The following is a 23264-nucleotide window of genomic DNA, read 5'->3' on the forward strand; positions in this document are numbered from 1 at the left end:
TGAGTTCCTCTGCCTCAAAACTTCCTTTCCCTCACTTGTTCCAGGTATTCTGTAATATTAATCTGTGCTCTTCCTTCCCATTCTCATCAACTTTCTAAACAGCAGGATTCCTAAGGGATGGCTAAGAAGCAGACAGGATGTTGCAATTAACAAAATCAATCCCTCAAAACAACTCTGCAGAAGAACTTTATTCAGAGTCTCAGGGCAGAATAATTATCCTATCTCCAACCATCTTCCCTTTCCAAATGCATGACGTCAAGAAATCCATTTTTCTTTAGATGAGAAAACTGCAGCAGTGCTACATTTTCACAGGAGTACAACTATATCTAAAATATTTTTCTAAGTATCTACTTAATGCAACTAAGGCATATAAACAAGCCTACAAATTAAGGATTTTGGTGACTAAGAAAGTTTTTAAACAGAATTCTAACTCTTTTATTGGCAATTGGGCCAATAAAAAACTGTGACAAATACCAATGATACTCAAAGGAAAAAAAAACACAAAATGTTTGCAGTTGTGATCAATATATGCTGAATTATGAAATCTGCAGACTTTCTCCCACTGGGAACGTAATAAATCTTGTATCAGCAAAGCATTTAATACTCTGGGGACATTACTCCAGTAGTCAGTAACTCAAAGAGTGAAACACTTGCTGCATGTTAAGAGAAGCCTCTGCACGTATAAATTTATACTGACTTATACAAAATAATGTTTTCAATTGACAGTTCTCCATTAACTATTTAATGGGAAGAAACTCTCAATTCCATTGCCTTTTCATGCAAAGCTAACAATGACTGAGAGGTGTGCTTTCAGTCCACAGTCCTTGTGTCTAAAGAAATGTGAATTCTGAAGTGCAAGCTTAGCTCTCAGAGGTTTTATCTGTATTACTCCTATAATTCAGGCCAACAGGAGCAAATCCAAGAGTGAGCCTGAATGAGACAGCTGCTGCTGAGGCCCCAGGGTGCACAAAAATAAACATTTCCAGAGGTATTTCAGCAGTTTGCTCATCTGTTCCCATGGACCGAGTGCTTCTCAGCAGGTGGTGATCTCCTGTAGTGCAAATAACAGTTTCACTTTACCTAAAATGCTCTAGTTTGTGCTCTGAGCTAGGTCAGCAACATGGTACAGGATGGGCATCAAGAGATAGGCTCCAAAAATTTGCTCCTGATGCTAACCAAAGCTCTAATATCAATGCACCCAATGAGACCAGAGCATTGCTTCCTATCTCACCTGAAACAGTTGAAGGCTGCACATTTCCTTGCTGTATTGCACTAAATTTTACACCTTTAAATCTATGCCCCTGGGACTTCATAATTTAAAATATAGCGAAGCAAGAAGTGATTAGGTTGACTACATTAAAAAAAAAAATATGCATATGATACTCAGGGTATTCATAATCCTCAAGTACTCCTGGATACACCAATTCACTTCTTAAGCAACCAATAAATTTAGCTTAACACAATTACAGATATATTTAGTGTATGACTTCTACAATAAATTATGTTACTAAATACATAGCTAAATACACACCATTACAAGTAATGAAATTGAAATACCTCCTGCTTTATAGATACATCAATTTATTATATAACTGCATAATAATATAGTATATCCTGACAGTCAATGACTACTAATGCTAGCCACAATAACTAATCTTTCTTGAGGAAGATAATTAAACAGTACCACTCCTTTTATGAACATACCACTGATTTTATTTTACCCACCTGCAAAGAGTGTTTTCCCAGTCAGCATTTCAGCAAAGATGCAACCTGCAGCCCACATGTCAATGGCTTTAGTGTAGTTGTTAGGAGAAAGCAAAAGCCGGGGCGATCTGTACCATTTAGTAACCAATCCTTCAGAAAGATGGCCCTAATGAAATTAATTTAAAAATTCTATTAGATTTTTAAGACTTACGGTTTTTAATTTATTTTTTAATGCACTACTAACACAATTTTTTTAGTCTCAAAGTCCCAGGGATTATACCGTGTGCATGCTACTAAACCTTCTTTCTACCTTTACAAATATCTTTGTGAGTCATCAGCAACCTTATACAAATATGACACTATTTATTAGTCAAATGAGGTACTGCAGCAAAACTTTCTCATTCCCAGATGCCAAAAAAATGATGATGATACTGAACTCTCTTGTGAAACATCTAGACCAGGAGGACAGTATCTCTAAACCAATCCCCCAGTACTTGTACTACTTATAATCTTATTTAAGGCTTCAATAATTAAATACAACTAAATGTTGCTCTTAATCTCAGGTTCTGTCTTCACTATTAAAACCTTTGCTTTTCTGAAACCATTTAGTAAAAAAAAAATATATTTTATGCTTGCAGTAATCCTATCTGAGACAAATCATGCTAAGGAGGCCTTCCACAACCTATCTACCTGTGTAAAAGGGGGAAAGATGTTAAGAAAGCACAGTTGTCAATGCATCACTTAAGATATTCCCACTCTCTGCATACCTTGTGGGAATAATGAGGATCCATGATTCGTGCAAGACCGAAGTCACCAATCTTCAGCACCAAGTCTTCAGTATTAATGAAAAGATTAGCTGGTTTGAGATCTCTATGCAGAACATTTGCAGAGTGAATATACTTGAGCCCACGTAGCAGCTGGTACATGAAAAGTCTGGCATGATCTTCCAGTAAAGGGCCTTGCTCTAGCAAATTAGCCAGATCTGTCTCCATGTATTCCTGGACAATGTAAACACAGTTCAATTCTGTCAGGGAGCCCACATCATCTGTTAACCGGCTTCCACTGGGACCAAGAATTTCAAATACTTTGACAATGTTATCGTGGTCAAGTCTTCTAATAATTTTGATCTCACGTAGAGCATGTTTAACACTCTGGGGATCTGTCAGGACAATTTTCTTGACAGCTACTCTTTTGTCACAGTCATTATCGACAGCAGAAAAAACTAAGCCGTTTCCACCACAGCCCAGTGGTTTTAAGTCCATATACCGAGAGCCCAGATCAAAACCATGAATGTTCATGAGACTTTCAAATTTTTCTGCCATTTTAAAATTCTTTACGTTTTTCCTCAAACTTCTAAGCTTCTGTAAACACACGGAGACACTTCCACTGGTATCTGAAGGAAAGGTCTTAGAGAAAGGGAGAAGAAACACTTGGCTTTGACTGCAAGATGGTTTCTTGACACTCTCATTTCATTATGAAGCCAGCCAGGCCTGTTGTGTCCCCTTGAATTTAGAGCCTGTAAGCTCTAGAACTCAAACTGAGCATAAGATAGAAAGATTGCAGCATTCATAGTTCAAGAAAGGTGCAGCATTTCTGCAGACATTAAAGAAAATACTCACAAGAAACTCAAACGGAATGAAATGACATACTATGCACTCAGCTCTACTGTGCTAATCTGGTTAACATTTAACAAAAATGTGAATAAATATGCACATAATAGGCTTCTATTAACATCCTCCTCCTCACAGTGCAGATACATTCAGTGTTGGACTGGTCCTGAGCAGCGTCATTCTATGGTGCTGGTAAGCACTATTTTTTTTTCCTTCTTCCTCCTTTTTCTCTTCTTTGTTTACAGTCTAGTTAAATAGGAAACTGGCAGCTCTTGATTTACAAAAGATGCCTTCTGTTAATGATCAGGTGGCTCTAGCTCACCACAATCACAATCAAAGCTACCATCCATTTTACTCCGTGGCAACCTGAAAAGCAGAGAAAAATACATCAGTACCCCAGCACATACAAAAGTCCTCCTCCTCCCCCAACTCACTGAGTTCTCCCAAATATACCACTTATTTACTGTCCAGTTACAAAACAAATAAATCATAAAAAAAAATAACCAACCACCATTTCTAAAACATATGTTGTGAATATTTTTGATACAATCTATTTCATTTATACATCAATAAATCCTCCAGAGTCTTAATATAGAGACTAACAAAGCAAACTTGCTTTGTTAAGAGCTGTTAAGAGACAAGCCAGAAGCAACAGTATCCATAGCATCTGTCAGTAAATTCTGAAATAATTATTTCCACTAAACTTCTATCTGAAACACAAAATCAGGTTTAACTATTTCAGCATAATAAGAGGTAACGAGGTACTGGTTACATGAAAAGGGTGGCTTGTACACTCCAAGTATGTACTGAATATACAGCACACATCCAATGTCACTTATAAAGCTTTAGTCCTTGTGATCTTAGATAAAGTTTAGCAACATCTCAAATAATAACTCTGCCTCTATAGACTCATTGTTACAGGAATCATAGGGGTAATTCCTACATATCAGACAAATATTATGGCTTTATCAATTACTTCTATACTTTTCCAACCTAGATTACAAAAAAAAAACTAGCAGCAAGTACATTTTACAGAGTAACTATATGTTCTACGACTATGTCCCCTAACATACGGGCTCTTTCAGACATAATTTAATTTTTAATAGTGTAATGAATTCACCTACTATTACGAAAAACCAAACAGGCAATTTTCTCAATAAGTTCCCGTCAGCACCAGCAGAATGCAGTCATAAAGACCACATGATGCATTTTTGTACAACATCCTCACTTCTTTTAAAAGCTCAAAAATGCCACAAAGGGAAGAGTCAGAGGTGTACGCTACACAGTGTGGTAAGCTTTGGGCAATTCCACTACAAGTCACTTGAATGTTCTTCCCCAATATGTATAGGTCACATCAAACCACCAAGTGCCTCCTGTTCAATCTTAGATTAACACATTTCAGCTCTTCCATAAACATAAAGGTCATCACACTATCCCAACACTTCAGAATTAATTATATGAATGTTTTCCTTTAAAACAGTGCTAGCCTTTCAGTGGGACAACTGTGAGCAAGCAAAACAAGTCTCCTCACTCCTAACAGAGCAGCAAGAGCAGCTGACAAGTTATTAACATATTTTAAATAATGGCCCCAATTCACTAAAGAAATCAGAATTGTATAGAGAAAAAGGAAAAAAAAAAAGAAAGAAAGGCACACTGGCAATGAGAAACAAGACTGTTTCAACACATTTAAATATTACCCTTCCTTTGGCTCGAGCCTGACTGTCATCAAGACACAGCCCCAGTGCTCAGCCTCGCTCCCTCCTGCCACACACCACCTGCCCCCAGGTATGTGGACAAACACTGGGAAGAAGGAAACACATGCTATCCTCTGCTCAGTTTTTCTTTTTAAATAGATATCACCAAATGTAGTATTTCTGAACTGAAAAGCACTGAGCTGCCCTCTACTGATGTGGTATACCCTGCCACAAGGGTGATCTTCAGAGCTTTCTCTGCCTAGAACATGGAACTTAAGATTGCCTTAAGATTCCTTTCTTTGTGCATTGGCAACAGTCCTAATTTTAAACAGTGTTTTACAAGAGTTATTATAGTCTCAGTACAAACACAATAAGGTAACAGTACTACTTTTCCCCAAACTATCTTGAATTTTTAGCAACATTAAGACATTAAAGAGAGGACCCCTTTTAAAATACCTATGAAATTATTTAAAGAACAAAACTAAAATTTATCTTAAAGAGGACAGCATCAGTGACTATCCAATACTGTTCATTCTGCCAGATGTCTAGCCTCTTGATTTTTAACATTTTTAAACTTGAAAGTATTTTCTCACTCACATGTACTACTTTCAGGTTCACTCATTTGGAGCTGCTGCCTGTACAACAGTTCACATCACCCCATTCACCTTTCATTCCAACACCACCCCCAGCTGTTACCGAAATTGAAATTTGTACCAATACTTCAAATTTCACATTAACTTCAAGTCCAAGGCCTCTGTTCAATTACCCTGCATTAAGCTGTATTTTACCTCTTTGGGACCATCTACAACCAGTTGTATTCTGCCTCATAATTAGGCTTATTGTTTCACACCACTGATGTTTTCAACATGCAGCAATACTGAAACTGTTTGCACCAGCTGTGTGACACATCTGGAAACTCTCTTTTAGCTAGTTCCATTAAACAGCCCAGGAACAGATTCAAAACCATGCCCATCAGCAACAAAAATTAAGACTTATCATCTCTTTGCATAACTCAGATCTTACCCCCTACTGTCATGAGTGAATGCACCAATGAAAGGTCTGCTTCAGGGAGAAAGAGAAATACAGCCCAATCCTGAAGTAGGAGCCCTAAAATTTTCATTCTGTATCTCTATGCATTTTTAATCATCAGTTTACACTTATCCTTCTACCAGGTGTCCACTAATTACAATGTTTTCAGAGAGCACACAATGATCTCCACAATCAGACTGATTTAGCCAAGAAAAAAAAAATGCTGACAACATAAGCAACAAACCTGGTGCGGCCTTCATTTGACCTGATCATGCTCCAAGCTTCCTATCCGTGAATAAATTACTGAATCCCATGTTCTAGCCACTTGAAATGTATAATGGACTCCTGTATAAAAAAGGGGGTTTATCATCCCAATTTGTGCTGAACAGGCTCCTGACGCAGGCACTGACATTTTCATCTAGGCTGTCACCTTGCCACAACGTCCAGGCTTTATATAAGTGGTACTTTTACTCCTTCCTCACACAAAGTTTAAAGAGTGAACCACAAAGATATCGGTTCCTTAAGTGGTTTATAACTATGGTTTTAAAATGGGTCAGTTCTTGGGAGAGGGTAACAGAAGTGACCCACAGAAGGCTTTGAAATCATCCCTAGCGATGATCATCACACTTGGCTGGCTTCAGGCATTGTGCAAGCAGCTCCTTCAAATCATGCTCAACTCCTGCACGTGGATTTATCACAGTTTTCAGGAAACAGGATGTACACCAAAATAGTCAGGTATGAGATATTTACTTTGTCAGAAATACAAATAAGACTAAAAGATACCAGTTAATTTGATTACGCTGACCATATAATGATCAAATTATTACTCACAGAAGAAAGACCGAGAATGACTAATGACATATTATACAATCTGCTAAGTACTATCTCTTTGACTAAAAAATACGGGGCACAGAAGAACTTTTTTTTTTAGATCAGCCACGTTGCAGTCAGTAGGCAGAGTGAGTCATCGTCCAACTCACGAAACTGCTGCTTTCTAAAGCCTCCTACTTGCTCCCCACACTGTTTAGGGAACTCAGTGCTGGCAGTAAGCAAATGTTACTATTAGTTTATAAATCTTCTGAAGGATCTGTAAAAACACACAAGAACCCAGTGTACTTTTTTGCATTGTGTTTAAAAATGGTTTGGCTCTCCCTTTAGATAATGATGAAAAGTCCCCAGAAGAAGCCCACCATCAGCTAACCACAGCCGTCTGCACCTCTGCAGACCTGCAACCATCTGCTGTTCCACTGAACAGGTAACCAGTCAAGAGTGAATTTGAGATAACAGCCACACAAGTAAGGCCTGAGCTTGAGCAAAGGGCTGAAATGAAAGTTCCCATTTTAGCTTTAGAGCACACATTTCCTAAATGCAATTGCCAAACCAAGATGCACCTCTATTTTAAGCCATCACTTTCCGGAATTTGTAACTGCTCTATTAACACATAATGCCGTGACAGCGTTATTTTAATATGTACACACACATCTATATAAAAAGCTTGCTGGCAACAGCAGTGGCCATACGACAACACACGGATCGCCGTTTCTGTTTCCACAATATAATTAAGAGCCATTGTCAAGCTGAACCCAAACGGCACTGAAATAGCCAGAAAAAAAGACACATCCTACAGACGCCAAGCGAAAGCATCCTGCCTGCCTAGGCAAGGGTACCTGTTCCCAAGTCCCAAAACTCGGGCAGTCTCTCTCCAACCCATTTCCGTCGGGTGTTTCACGATACTTATTAAGAGCATTAAGTCACTTTTCCCACAAAGGGTTCCCGGAGCCTGCGGGCGCCCGGGAGCAGGAGCGAGCGGTACCTGCGCCCTGTCTGGTTCGGCTCGCAGAGCCGCGCTGAATGCAGCAGCAAAACTTCCGCAGGCGGCGGAGGCCGGACCCCCGGCAAAGCACATCCTTCCTCCCGCCGCCCCCGGGCCAGCAGCCTGGCCCGCCCGCCGGGCCGAGGGACCCGCGCCCGCCGTGCTGGGGGCCAGCCCGGCCCGGCCCCGCCGAGCGGCCCTACCTTCAAACGCCCTTCAGGCCGCGCCCGCCGCCCCCGGCACGGCCGGCCCCGGGCCCGGCGCCGCAGCCGCCGGCAGCGCCCCCCGCGCGGCCGCCCCCGCCCGCCCGGCCGCGCCGCTCGCCCCGCTCGGCCCCGCGGCCGCCGCAGTGCGGAGGGGCCGGGCCGGGCCGGGCGGAGGGAGCGGGGCGGAACCGAGCGGGCCGGGGGCGCCGCCGCCGCCGGGCGGGACGGAGGGAACAAAGCGCCTTTGTGCGGCGGGGCCGGGCCCGCGTGCGGCGGCCGAGACCCCCGCGCCCCCCGCCCCTCGCACTCACGGGCCTTCCCAGGCTCATCGGGGGTGCGCTGCTCACACGGCCGAGCCCCGCGGCCCCGCCACCGGCCCTCGCCCGGCGCCCGCCCGCCTCGCCGCAGTTGCCGCTGCCGCAGCCGCCGCCATGTAACCCGGCGCGGAGGGCAGGGAGGGGCGGCGCGGCGGCGGCTCCGCCCGCCAGGGGCGGCCCCGGGCGGCCCTCGGGGCCGGGGGCGGGCCGGGAGCGGAGCGGTGCCCGGGGTCGCTGCGGGCTGCGGGCGGCCCTGACATGCGCTCGCTCACCTCACCGCCTCGGCCGCCGGCCCGAGTGCCCGGCCGGCCCCAGGGGTTCCGCAGTCTGGAAGCACGGCTGAGCCCCCCGCAGCACGGAGAGGCGGCAGGCGGAGCGGCGTGCGCCGGAGCGAGCGCGGCCGCGGCTCTCCCCGGTGGCCGCTGCGGCAGCCAGAGCTGCGCGACCGGGAGGCCCAGCGGGGCCCCGCCGGACCAGCGCTGTCCCGGCGCTTCGGGGTGCGGAGCTCCAGCAGCGACAGGCGGGGAAGCGCCCGGGTGCGCCCCGTTCAACTGGCCCCTCACTGAGCGTCCCTCTCGGCGGAGAAACAAACAGTTGGAAGGCAACAGGCGGGCGCGGCGGGGGCAGTTCCGTTCCCCGGAGGTGACACCGGCTCAGATGTTCTGCAGGCTTAATGTCACGGCCCAGCTGAGTCTTCTCCACACAAGCAAATCATTGCCATTGCTGTCACCTCTAGATACCACAAACGATTTCTGTCCTGCTATAGCATCTCCCTTAACAGAGGCACTACGTTAAGGCAAAACAGAGGTTTTGCTTTTCCCCAAAACCACAATTAATACAGCAAAATAAAGAAAAACAATGAAAACTTTACGTTTTTCGCCCATGAGACTCGTATAAAGCACTCTTGCTAAGGAGAGAGAAGCACGAGGACGCCAAGCCTCTAGGTATCAGAAGAGCCTTCTGCTTCCACTAACCCAGTTTCGGTACAACTGTCAAGGCAGGGGTGCAGTTTTCCTCTTCAGTCCCTTATATGCCTTCCCAGTGCAGGATGGCTCAAAAGTAAAACAATCAATAAAGTAAAACAATCAATACTCACTTTTTCTGGTTAAACACAGGTTATTTATAGCTAGTACTAGGACAGAAGTTATATGCAATAGGGCTCTATTGCTCTGCTACCATTTGGACAGAAGCATCCAATTGACCTTTGCACTTTTAGATCATGTAACTTTATTTTTTAAAATAAGTCATATATCAACATCCAAGGATCTCCCTACTCAGCTTTTCTAGTTTGTAAAGTAACTTTTAAACTCTCTTCAATTATGCAGCAAACGTCCTCTGTTTCAATTAGTCAGATGCTCTGCTAGCTCTGATACTGACCCCACTATCAGGAGAGGTGACCTGGGCATTTGGCAGTGCAGCACTGTGCTCACAGCACACATGCAGAAGTCAGTAACCAAACTGACACTTTATATTACAATGCTTGCTAATTGATAGGCAGCTCACCATGCTGCCAACAGTACAGAAAAGTCAGAAACAAAGCTTCAGTTCTTCTGCCCACCCAGCAAAACAGAGCTGGAAGATTACTACACCACTGCTCCAGAAGGCCGGTATTTAAATACACTCCATAAAGAAAAATCTGCAAGAGTGCATATTTGGAAGAGGTGATGTTAGGATGGCAACCAGAGCCAAGCCACAGAGGAGTTTTTACTTGAATTAAAGGAAGAGATTTGGGGCTTAAAAAAAAAAAAGGCAGGAGCAGCAGTGGTTGTATATCTAAGTCCTGAGCTATTTAGTTAATTAAAGAACTCCTCCATCCATGCAAAGTATTTTCATTATAAAAAACAAAAGAGCAAGCTGATCCTCAGAGTCTAGAGTGCTGAAGTAAGAAAAATTTTATATTATATCCTTGAAACAGCACCTGGAGGGCCCATAATCTGTGTCCATTGGGACTGTTGCCAATGTCCCCAGTGTCAATTCAGTCAGGTGAAGAAGTTGCACATTCATGGAGCTTGCTTTGCAGCAGCCCAGACTGTTGAAAAGTAGTTCAACAAACACAGAGGAGGCTTGCAGTAAGCAGCAAGCTTCCTAACTTGGGTAGCACATACTCACTTATTAATCTCCCATAGTCCAGAAGTGCCACCAGTTTCTGGATTCTTAATTCATAAATCAGGAACTGCATTCTTTTTTTTCTCCTCCAAATTATTTTCTCCCATTCCAGGAATGTAGTTCGTGGTAGGATTTAGTGAATGAGATTCTTCAGTCTAGAGGAAAATCTTGCAACAAGGAGAAGCATGGTGCAGGAATGTTACTTGTTTGCAGCCTCATTATTTATAGAATTACAATACAAATGAGAGTCACTCAGAATTGTGTGTCAGATGGCAATTTAGATCTATCTAATCCAGCAAATTGTAATCTGTTTTCAGATTTTTAATATCTTATTGATTAGTCTATAAATTACTGTGACAATTTTTTTACACATTTCCCACAAGAATGCAATTTCATAGCATGTAGATTATATGCTAACGATACCAACCCATTCTAAAATACCGGCAGATATTAACTGTCAGTGAAATGCAGAACAAGAAGAGAACTGGATTTCAAAGGTCATAAAGACCAGCAATTAAAAAATAATTAGAAGCGCAGCAATGATTCATTTATTATATCCAAGTTCAAAAAGATCAAACAGTAAATTCCAATGTAATATTTCAGTCTTGTGTGTGAATTGTTACTTGTGGCATAAAAGAGAATGAAGTATTTTTAAGTGTCCACACCCATTATGATTGGCAAGGGAAGAAAGGTTTGGAGACGGTTTGAAAAGGTTGCCCAAGGTAACTTGGCAGCTCCAGGCTTTTGTCTCAGTTTCACTGCATGACTTACACGTTCTCGCAGAAGAAGGGAAATATGCCCTAGAATACATTTTTAAGGACTGACCATATTTCTTACCAAAGTTTAAGATGAATGTTGCATGTGAATAGGGATGAGTTTAAAGGAGAAAATCTACTTATTAAAAGGGGATGGGGAGAGGTTCAAGAAACACTCAATTTCTGTGGCCTCCTTAACTTATTCCTGCTTATCTGTGCTCTGAGCCCTAAAATACAATTTCATTTTCCTGGCACAGATCCCAAGAGTTTTTAATTGTTTGGGTCTCCTTTAACTGCTGCCTCTTCCTATCAGCCTATTTCTCTGCAGGTGTTAAGCAAAACCTTTACAAATCAATTGCTCTTCCAGCTTAGTTTCATAGTGCTGATGTTCAGCACAAACAGCCCAGATAAATTTGAGTTTCACTGGCAACCCGATAGCTGAGGTGGGTTCATTTCCTGAGCTCCTTCATTTCCTGGAAGTGTCAAACACTACCTTGCTATAATGGACACAGGTTTTTTTATTTGTTCTTTTTAACACAAATTCATTTTTCTAACAAGCACTCACTCTCTAGATTAGCAGACTTTAAAATTTTCCCAATAAATCTTAAAATATAATTCCAATCAGCATTATTATCAGATAACCTCACAGAAGTTGCCATCTTAGGAACTTTTAACAAATGTTTGTGTCAAGATCCCTTTTTATTTAAAGTTTACTTGGTGGTAGGTAGAGCTCCCTGGGCACAGACAACATGCTATCACCTCATTTGGGCTCACTTGGATGGACCTGATTTTGCTAGAGCAAGATTTGTACCACGTACATTCTGATCAGCAAAGAAAACTACAACAAGGACTTGGAATAAAGGAAAAACCCCAAGATCTGCATTCCTGTGTGAAACAATAGACAGACTGGCAAAGAACAGACCATTAACAGGCCAATTCAAACCAGAGGCAGCAAAGTACAAAGGGCAAATGGAGGTGGAAGAAGAAAGTCACAGAAGATGTTCAACTTTGAGGCTAGAAATAAATGGGTTATGTGACATACTTTGGAAATTCTGTAGGACAAAAAGTCATTAAACACTTAGAACAAGTAATTCTTCCCCCTTGGTAGATCATCAGTAATGTAGGACACTTCGATACAGCAGCCCCCCTGCTTAAAATCACACAGTTTTATTAAGTGAGGCAATTCCATTGCCTACGCTTTCTATGTTTTAAACAACACTCAGCACAGGGCAGAGCAGCTGCCTAAAGCAGGAGTTGGCAAAGCCATGTAAATAAAGAGAGAAGAGGTAAGCTTAGAAAACTTGCCTTGTAGCTGGGTCATTACTTGAAGCATTTGCCCTCTGTGTGTAAGGCTGGAGCTCTCCCAGATTTTCAGCCTTTCATCATTTCCTCATTAGTTTATCTTGCACAGAGATAGCTTGCACAGAATAGCAAACATGCAGAAAAATTTACTGAGGTAGGCAATTAAGGTCGTATGTGTGTTAGTTTAATTTTTAAAGGATGACAGGTGCCAGCATTTTCATACTTGGGTGCTCCAAGTGACCTAAGCTCCTTCTAAGTTCCCAGCTTGGGGCATTGGAGGTGTGCTGGAGTCAGGCTGTAGATCCAGTCAGTGGGTGAATCTACAGCTAAGAAATATTCTACAGGAGGACAAGGCAAAGTGTGGGATGAAGTGGAAACAAAAAGCACCAAATGTTTTTGTGCCAGCACTTCAGGTGCAAGAAAATTCAGTGTGCGATGGTTCTGCCCCATTCAGACCTTCAGCAAGGCACCATTCTCATCCTCACCTACACAGCCTCAAGTGAAGTGGTTAGGAGAGCACATCTGCCAACTGAAGTGGCATCAGAACATGATTGTCTGAGGCCTCTGTGCTGGTTTTTACATTAGCTGAAGTGCTGCTGAAGTTGAAAGGCAGCAGATATTATTTAAATATCTGTAATACCTTGAGTACACTAAGGTGGAGAGATGCCCTAGAAGCAGGACTGGGTGCTCTCAGCAAAAAATATATTTGATTTTAGATCCCTACTGGAAAATATGTCAACTCTTGGGCAAGTTATGAATGCCTGACGATGGATTTATATAGAACAATTCTGTGTTTTTGTAGAACTATTGCATTTAATTGCAGAAATATACATACTGCTATGCAGAACTGTTCTTGTTCATTCTTATAGCACTGTAAACCTTCCTACAAGTAGCATTTTGACTCCTATTGCATTACAGAGATAAAGCCTCTGGTGTGATTGTAAATACAGCTGGTGCTGCAGGGTTTGTCATTTAGAGAGAAGAAAAAATTGGACTAACATTCACTAACTTTTTCATCCACACCAGAGTCCTCTTGAAATACATTTATAGGGGGCAAAGCTCAATACAAATACATGGATATTGTGAAAAGATGATGAAACAAACTGCCTTGGGAGGCACTTGAAGAAACGGTGCCTTTGTGCTGCTCAGGCAAAGGCCATCCTCGAGCTCCATGTGCTCCTCGCCCAGCGGTCCCCGGCGTGCCCCAGCTCATGGATGCAGCTGTCCCACGGGCCAGCAGCACATTGCATGGCTAAAGATAAGGGGCCATGCAGTGCCTGCAGGGTCAGGGCTGCCTGCAGGAGCCCGATAGCAGCTCTGCTGCTCAGGGTGTGTTTTGGCTGGGGCCAACACCCTTTTTCAGGATTCCCAAAATAGCACTTATCAAAAGCAGCAGGTTGACTGGAAGCACGCTGCTTCACGTAATGACTGCAACTGTCCTTGCCAGACTCCTACCCCAGTCAGTCTCCTGAAGATAAAGAGATTGAAAATCTAAGAAATATCAAGAAGTAGGGACTTTTTATAGAACATCTACCATCAGATTATATTGCAAATACTCAGCATTGCAAAAGCTACCTTGAATCAGTTTTGTTGTTTTGTCAGACAGCAAAACCCAAAGTTTTCATTTCACTAACAAACATATTTTGGACACACCTCCTCTGCCTTAATACTCTGTAACTTTTTCTCAGCACATCTTGCACTATCTATTTCTAAAGATTTCCCCTAAAAAAATATAGGACTATTCAATTACCCATATTCTCCAACACCATTTATGTCTTAGCCTTTATTAAGATTTTCAAGGTTGTTTCAGGTTTTCTCAGCAGTTTTGAGACACTTGCTGGGAGAGATTACATTTCCAAAGTATTTGTTTTCTCATGAAAACTGCATTTTGCTTATGTGCCAGAATCAGCAGACGTGTTATAAATAGCTTTGGATAGATGACAGGAAATGATGCAAGATCTCAGGCCACTCTATAGAAGACAAATGTTTGAAGTGCTGAGGAAAGGACTTGCACCACTGACTACTGCACAGGGGGGAAAAATTAATGCACCATTTACTACAAAGGGTATTAGGCTTATGAAACACAAGACCTCTTATTACAACTCAAGCAAAAAGAATTTGCTTGCAATTGCACTACAATGAGAAACAAGAAAATTAATTTTTCCTTTGAAGAGGAAAAACTGACCAGAATTGTCTAAACTCGCTTTGTCTTTTACTCTTGGGAAGAAAAGACACTCTCCTTACATGCTACAAATGCCAACACACACATTGGAAATTCTCCAGGCTCTGACTTGTGCCAAACACTGGGATCATCTTCCTACCCTAGCATTTCCCATTAGCTTCAGCAAAGTCTCTTCCAACTCAGAGTGCTTTAAATGGGCTCCAATAACAGATGCCTAGAGGTTAAGCTTCATCTCATCTGAAGAACTCCCTGTTACTCTTTGCAGTAGTAATACAGAATGGAGCATTAAGTCCTGGTCTCATTTTGTTTCTATCAGCTCCCATGAAGATTCAGCACAATAATTTAACCCCCAATAAATGCTTTATTTCGTATAGGGGCAAACTCTCAGCATTCTTAAGTTTATGACAAAACTTTGAACAGATGTAACCTGAACACAGTGTCTCCAACCTTCACCTGCAGTACCAAGCTGGCTCCATTTCTTAACTGCAGGAAACACTTCTCAGCCCACTCCCTGCCACACTTTGGCACTGTGGATGACATGGAGAACTACTAAATTAGTGAGAAACACACAGTGTACCTCCCCAGCAGGCTGGTTTTCAGTCAGTCAGTCAGAGAGGGATGCCTTTAGGCCCTCTACATTCCCACAGTAGAGTTCAGCATCATGTGGACCTCAAAGCAGGTGTGGACCAGCCTCCTCCCTTCTGCCCTGGGCACAGGAGGAGCATCAGCACCAGGCACATGCTCAGCTCAGCTCATCCCATCATAACCCCCCAGCTTTCTCTCCCAGAGACAGCGTCAGCAGGCTTGCCTGCCACTTCTGCTGAGGTTTTACTTCAAGAGACAATGGCACATTTGATCCCTCTCATGACTGTAGCTCAGAGGCATCCTACTTTCAGGACGGTGGATGGTTTCTACCCAGGATTTTATAGTTATCTGTTCTTCTGACAGAAGAGCCTAGAAGCACTCCTACCTAGGAAAGGAATTAATAATACATGACACATTTTTTGTACTAACTCATTTTACCCATGATCTACACTTCTGAGTTTGAAGAACAAATTTTTTTTTTTCCAGTAAAGACATAAAATCTGACTGAATCTTTGTTATTTTAGAAATGTAAGATTTATTACCTCTCTTAGAGGTACAACAGTGCCGAAACTGGGTCATCCCAAACTTTTTCAGTTAATGGCTAGACAAGTGAAATACATCTGTCCATGTACACACTGCAGGACAGAAAAACAAATCCACTTGTTAGTGGATGCTAACACATACACATGCAGTGTGTCCAGGAGAGAAGAGTAGGAGAGAAGGTGGGCAAGGGTCAGAAATTCTCCGTTTCAGGAGAATTTTCTTGTCCATTGGACACCCCAGTACTGAGGAAGAACTGAGAAGCAATCCTCAATCCAGAAAGTTATCTCATAAAGATAAATACTTCATTGAAGGGTTATACCTAGAGGTTCTTTCATTATATAAATAGCAAGATTTACCCTGCAAGTGAGCTGGAATTAAGAAAGATAAAGAGGTAGAGAAATCTTCTGCATGTAATTGCATCAGCATTCTCTTATCTCCAGCATATCTTTAAACAGTTTTGAACTGCAAATTTCAGCAGTCAAAAACTGTTACATGAAAACTTAAGAGATACCCAATGCCCCTAAAATTATATTTTTTGTAAAGAAAAATATATTCCTCCCTCATTCTTTATGTTTTATGAAATACCAAAGACCTATTTAAGCCTCAATTAAAATAAAACCAATTCCTGATAAACCTATTTTAGTAAACACAAAAAGTTGCTAACCATTATCTCATATTTCTTCTTATTGTTTAATCAGGACACTCCCATAAAAAGCAATCAAAATGACTCAAAGAAGATGAGTTCCAACCTTTGGACCAGCTCTGATTGCAATACTCAGTTCTCATGACTGCTGCAACTGAGCAGCAATCAACTCCAACACGATAACAGTACACGTGTGCTCCATTACCTACTCTAGCATGGCCTTGGGTGACAGCAAGAGCTGCTACAGGGTTCCTGTGTGTCTTCTGATGTCCCCAGCTCACAAACCAGCTGACAGACCTTGCTGTGTCCCCTTGCATCCATGGTCACAGAGGTCAAGTGCACAAACCCTCTCACTCGTGCTCAGTAGTGGGAGTGATAAGGCCAGGCTGCACTGGGGCAGTTCTTACCTGGCCACCCAAAGCAATCAAGAACCAGCTCAGCCACCAGACAAGACTGAGCAAACTCTTCCTGTGACTTCAGCTTACAAACCTTTCCCTTTTTTCTTGCTGTTAACTCTTCCAGGACAGCCTATCTCTCCTTGATTTCTGTGTTGGGAAAGGTATATCCCAGAAATCAAGGACAGACAGAAGACTCAGCCCTTGCCTTCAGAGTTAAACCATACTGCCAGGGCTGGACTAGGAATCTTAATACCACTGCCCAAGCCATCCTGCTCCAAGGGCAGCTCCAAGGAGGACTTAACACACCCAAACCTGTCAGAGATGCTTTACAAAGACTTCACAAAACAGCACAGTATTTGTCAAAACCGAGGTGGTGATTTGCCCCTCAACCCAACAAAGGTTTTGAGATGTCAGCTGTTTATTTTCTCCTGACATACTACCCAGGCTGCTATTTCCACAATTTCATGGACTATCTAGATACTTCCTCGAAGTACAAAGTAAACTGAGATTATTATGGTTTGTGATAATATCCCTGTTTCAATAATTAAGGCAACTCATTTGCTTGTAGTAAAATTGCTTCAAGGACGACATATACAATTTGTGATCAAAGTACTGCCCTGTACCCCGTGTTTATCATCCCAGGTCCAAAGACATTTGTTAGTAAACAATAGCAATGTAATCATTGCTAGGCAGCAGGGAGTCAGAGGCAGGGCTTGAACAGGATGCTGTTAACTAAGAAACAACAAAGAACCTGCGGGGACTGCTGAAATCAAGGGAAGCAGCAGGGCAGTAATAGAAACTTTTGAACCTTTTCACACAGAGGAACAAGAATATTTGTCTTTCTGATTGCCGAAGTGTTTCAGATTGCAGGAGAACGTGGGAATATGGGCCTTCATGGCAGCTAGTAAACTTCTCTGACCTTGGAAGGGAGCACCATGTGGCATGACAATCACAGTAATCAGAACAAGCTCTATCTGCCCTGATACAGCTTTACTGCAGGAGCAGATATTCCCTTTTCTCTCACAAGGGCTCTCCTTCATTCATTGCACAAGACAGTGTTCACCTGGTTACCAGCAACTGGATACCAACAAAAACCAGACTTAGTCTACTGCCTGCCCTATGTTCTGTTCATCACATATTGCCCCAGTCTGAGGACAGAACCACCAGGGTTTAAGGGCTCTGCAAATAACCATTAAATTAATTTCTACAATTTGAAAGAATGTCAGAATATTATCATTCCCACTGTTCTGAACTGAGTCACAAAAGAACAAGGTCAATGTAGCCCTTAACAGCAGGTTTAAGATTGCTAGAAATAAAATTTGCAAGGGTCTTGTACTTTATTTCACTGTTCAACTTTTCAACTCACTTTTGGTCCTGGCATCAAGTACAGATTCTCAAAGTTCTGAATTCTGAGTTTACAAGTTATTCTAGGCTTTGTCCAGGCAGTTCTGATTTTGCCCAGCAGCAGAAGCCCCTGAGGAGCTGAACTTGCAGACCCTCTGTGCCAGTCTCTCCATTCCCTCTCAGAGCCCATCTAGTTTCACCAAGGCTCTTCCTATTTCCTGGTTTCTATTTTCTTTTCACCTGTCCAATTAAAATCTCATTTTTACAAGCTTTCTCCCCCAACCTATTTCGGAAATTTCCCTACCTATTTGGTCCTTGTTTCTTCCACAAGAGTGAGGTAGCTGCTGGAGCCAACAAGAGCCACTAAAAGCAATATATGGGAGGAACAGTCCACTTAAATTCAATTCAGGTGCCCAATCCCAGCATGGCCCGTAGAAGCCTGTGGATGCAGTCACAGGAAGATTTCTGTTCAGGAGTTATGTGGGCTGGAGCACACCCAGGACTCACAACATGGGAATTAATCTGCTAGCAGATCTCTCAGGCTGCAAAACCTGAGGTCTCCAGTTCATGAACACCAAGAAAGATAAAACATGCATTTTTGATTCTGGAGTGCCCTCCTCTTCTGAAAAAGGCAAGGATCTTTTAGAAACTTCTGTTTGTTTGTTTTCTTGTTTTTAAGTAGGGCAAAATCAGTGGTCTCCTCTGCCCCAGTTCTTATAAAATAAGTGAAACATTACAGCAAAGTTCAGATTTGGAAATCTACCTGGCACAAAAATGTTTCCATCTGAAGAATTAGCCGTCAGCAAAGTCGTGGTCTATCAAACGAACCTTGCCCGAGCCAGCAGGAGGCTGCAGGTGCCAGGGCACCGCGGCACTGCTCCCCGCAGGTGCCACCTCTCCCGGGCACGGCCACACGGTCCCCTGGCAGAGGAGCACAGGGAGCTCCCAGGGCTGCCTCACCCTCCAGGTGCCTTCTCCTCTGTTACAGTGAGCTCATGGGCACTCTATTTCCCCTTCCCCAGGACCCTGTGACTCTGATCAGATAAACCTGGACCCCTCCTTCCTGCCCCAACGGGGTTGGTGGAGAGCCAGGGAAGCCCACCCTGTCCAAAGTCTGTACAGACCCCTGACATTTCCTGTTCGTCCTCTTTGCCCCGCTCTCCCCATGGACATCACAGAATAAAGAGAGCTGAACCAAGATATATTGGGGTAAGAGCCTCTTTTGGGAATCTTTGCCATCTCCTGATATTCCTTCACAGCCTCAGACCTCTGGGCTAGCCTGATATTCAAGGGGCTGTGCGAGGGGGGGAATGTCACTCCTCATGCTGCAGGCAGGAGAGCCTCTGGCTGTCGAGGAAGGTGAAAGAGTCTTGTTGCAAATTAAGTAACGTGTTAAGGAGGAAAAGAAGCAGCCCAGAGAGTTTCTGAGGAAGAAATGTCCCTGTCAGTGCCCTCCCCGTGGGTGGGTGGCAGGCTGCTGGGGGAGCATCAGTTGCCAGGGACTGAAGGGCACCTGCTCCTGTGATGCAGAGTGCCCTGTTCAAGCTTCTCTTCCCCTTCACAAACTTACTCTGGGAAAAGACCCTCAGCAGAGCAAAGCAGGACGCTGTTAGAAAATATCCCACTCTCCAGGACAAAGATTTTTCCTATTCTTTTACTCCAACACGTGGCCACACAGCCTCTCTTACCAGCCAAAGCCTGCTGCTTGTCTGGTGTCCTGGTGCAGAGCCCACGCTGCTCAGTGCAGCTCTGCAGGCTGTGGGACAGCCAGCACCAGGGCAGGCAGGGCACACAGAGAAACAGCGGGACCTGGGGGAATGCAACAGTGAGGGAGGTGAGAGGCTCAGTGTTTGAATGATCTCCATCATCAACTTCTCTATAATCTCAGGTTTTGGCTGTTGGAGAGATGGCCAGAAACTACATGTGACTGTGTGCAGGGGATGAGGAGAATGTTAACTCTAGCCCAGCTTTCTGATGGTTACAGAGGCTGTAATTTCATTTTCTTTCCATTGTATCCTATGTGAAAAGCATTCAGAGTCATGCCGCACCCCCTAAATCCTATTAAGAAAAACCAGACCTCGTAAAGCTGTTTTCCAGCATGCTGAATTCAGGTTTTGTGGCTCTGTTTGACAGTTTTCCATTAACTCCCAACCGAGCAGAGGCAACCAGGCCACTGAACAGCAGCAGAGCAGGACTCCTTGCCCAGGTGCCTTGCCTGGCTTGGATGTACATCTCAGAGCCCCCTCCCCAGCCTCAGCAGAGGCTGTCCCACCCCTCTGCCACTCAGCAGCAGCCAGGGGCAAGCAGGACCCCTCGAGGGGAGCCAGCTCATCCCAGCCCTCCTGCTGCAGGGGTTGATGCTGCAGCACATCTGAGGCCACCCAGTGCCACGCCACTGTCACCTGTGGGACAGGCACTGCTGCAGGAGGGACTGGCTCACCTGCAGCAGCAGCACGGACTGTCTGGAGCCCTCCAGCATCATACTGGCTGCCGTGCAGGCAGAATCCAGGAAATACTTCCCCAAACCCACCCTTGTGCTGTTTAAAACAAGCTTTTATTTATGCTGCTGCTGGTGAAATATACCTGAGAATCTATGTAAATGTACAGAAAATAACCTGAGTCTCCAGTCTACCTTCACTTGTATTTTTCTTGAAGCTCTGAGGCTCCTCTCCCTCTTCAGAGCAAACACAGCATTTGCAGGAGTAAATCTGCACTTATGTAAGTTTCTGAGAATGCCAAGTTGAAAGTCTGACAGAAGAAAAACTTCTGGTATAAACCTATTTTTTTTTGTGTTTTCAAGAGATCTAATCTATCTTCTGTGCATTCCTGACCTTCAGAAAGCATTTTCATCTCACACGTTAAGTATAACAATCCTCTTAACAGGGAACATTTTGTTAGAGCTTTAAATTGGGTTACGTCAATTATTTGTAGTTCTGACAGCAGGTTTCTCTTCCGTCCACGAGGACACTTGTTATGAGCTTGCTACAAGGTTCATTTGCAATCACTGCAGATAATCATCTGAGGGAACTGTTTGAAAGGAGATTTTATCCGGGGCATATGCTGCGAGTTTGTCAAGGCTTTTTATAAAAGCAGCGTTTTTGCCAAATAATTTGCAGTACAGTAACATGCATGAGAATTAAGACATCCCTGATGGGGATGGTAAACTGAGTGAACAAAAGTTTTTCTAACTTTAACAAACTTTAGGAGGTACAGAACACAAAGGGAAAAAACCCAAAAATATATATGTATATAGGTGGTACTGAGCATGTCTCAATTCATGGTTTTACTTTTGTTGACTGCAGTAGGAATTGTAAACAGTCGAGATGAGGCTCTTTGTTCACACTAAGTACTTGTTCAGGAAAAAAGCAGTAGAGAAAATATTCAGAAGTTACAGCACTACTTTTGGGGTTGTATCAGAGCAGCCAGTGATTTAGAAACAGTTTGCAGTACCCTCTTTTCATTATTTCTTTTCCCCAGCCCCTAGACAGGCACAGGTTGGCCACTGGTTGTGAATGGGCAGAGTTCTCTGGCAGCAGAGCTCTCCTGCCTCCCTTTCTCTTGTCACTGGTAAGGCTGATTGGGGAAAAAAAGTTTCTACTGATTTCATCACGGGTGGGAAAAGAAAGGCATAATTTATAAATTTGGACTGATATTTAGGTTTCCTATTATATTTAAGAGCTTGTAACAACATCCCCCTCCCCAGTAAAGCAATAAAACAATATTTTATTAAAATTGAAAGTATTTTGTTTGGCTTTAAGAACAATGATGTACTAAAACAAAATTTTAAAATTAAACCTTTCAAATGAAAATATAGACATGTAATTTTTAAGAATTTTTAAGAGCATTTCAGATTTTTTTTCCGTAAGCAACAACAGCAAAGAGTTTCATCCCAAGCTAAATACAAGCCAGTCCAGTAAATCTGATTTCTACACTCCTGCTGGCATTACATTCTCCACAACAGTGGTGCAGAAACCAACAAACCCTTCTGCAACATCAGAGTACCCCAAGGAGCCACAATTTCAATGGAGGAGAAAACCTGTGTGTCTGTAAACCACACATACACAAACACAAGACCCGTGCAAAAAGGTACTCAGCAGTTTTTCCCACAAAACTTAACATCTGCTAACATTTCCAAATCTGCCCAGGAATGCTTTTTTGGTATTTCCAATTGCATTGAGCTAACTGGTGGTGTTTTATCTTTCTCTCCCCTTCTTTTTCTATGCCAAACATTTCTTTTCAGCAGTCTACACAGAGTTGTCTCATGGTTTTATTAGCAGTCTTTCTTAAAATACCTTATCTACAGAGAACGCAATGTATTAGGGCTTCTAGGGACAATGTTAGCTATTTCTATGAATTATCTAGAGACACTAGCTGATTAATATGAAATTATTTTATTTCTATAAAAGACAATATATATATATATATATATATATATATATATATAATAAATATATTATTTTGGCAATTCTCAAAGAGAAAGAGATGTTTCTAAGTGTTAGTTAGAAAGATTCATCTTTACACTTCTTTCTCTCTAAAAAACAGATCTCATGGGAGAATACACACAGACATTTAACTTACCATTACTGCAGCTATCTTTTGAATTCCTCAGTATCATTAATATTTAGTAGAAAGAACAGAACAAGCAATTATCGTAAAGATACCACACCAGAACTAACAAAGTGATTTTTAAAGAGTCATCCAGAAGAAGTGAGAAGGTCAACCAGAAAACACGAGTCAGGAATAGCTGTGCTCCAATGAGGAGGGGAAGGTTATGTTGCTGTGATATGAGTAGTGCACAGCTGTTACTCTAGTAATAATTCATCATATTAATATTTAAATGAGAGGAGGAGGAGGAAGAAGAGGGCATGAGATTGTGTGTGACTCAATGGTCCCTCCCTGTCCTCAAGCAGAAAATAGGCCACCAATAGAGAAAGAGCATTAAGAGCTGCAGAGTGGGAAGGTTTGTTTTCACTACCTCATGAATAAAAGTGGACAAACTGGTCCCTGAAGAAGTCTAGAAATTATCCTGCTTT

General features: G+C 42.9%; 1 protein-coding gene across 6 annotated transcripts in view; it reads right to left on the reverse strand.

The window, feature by feature from the left end:
* The window catches only part of MAPK6 (mitogen-activated protein kinase 6), a 28198-nt gene extending 5226 nt beyond the window's left edge, over positions 1 to 22972 (reverse strand). The window contains exons 1-3 of one of the 6 annotated variants that reach the window (XM_021537444.3): positions 22810 to 22972; positions 2472 to 3680; positions 1726 to 1870 (exon numbers count right to left, since the gene is read on the reverse strand). In XM_021537444.3, the coding sequence (XP_021393119.1) occupies positions 1726 to 1870; positions 2472 to 3026 (700 nt within the window). In that variant the 5' untranslated portion in view covers positions 3027 to 3680; positions 22810 to 22972. Of the gene's footprint in view, positions 1 to 1725; positions 1871 to 2471; positions 3681 to 7850; positions 7905 to 8053; positions 8130 to 8367; positions 8518 to 8645; positions 8754 to 10482; positions 10502 to 22809 lie in introns of those variants that run through there. The other 5 variants (XM_021537442.2, XM_021537443.3, XM_021537440.2 and 2 more) reach the window with 5 other exon arrangements.
* Between the last annotated feature and the right edge of the window lie 292 nt (positions 22973 to 23264).

Source organism: Lonchura striata, chromosome 11 (assembly GCF_046129695.1).
Source record: "Lonchura striata isolate bLonStr1 chromosome 11, bLonStr1.mat, whole genome shotgun sequence".
NCBI classification, from domain to species: Eukaryota; Metazoa; Chordata; class Aves; order Passeriformes; family Estrildidae; genus Lonchura; species Lonchura striata.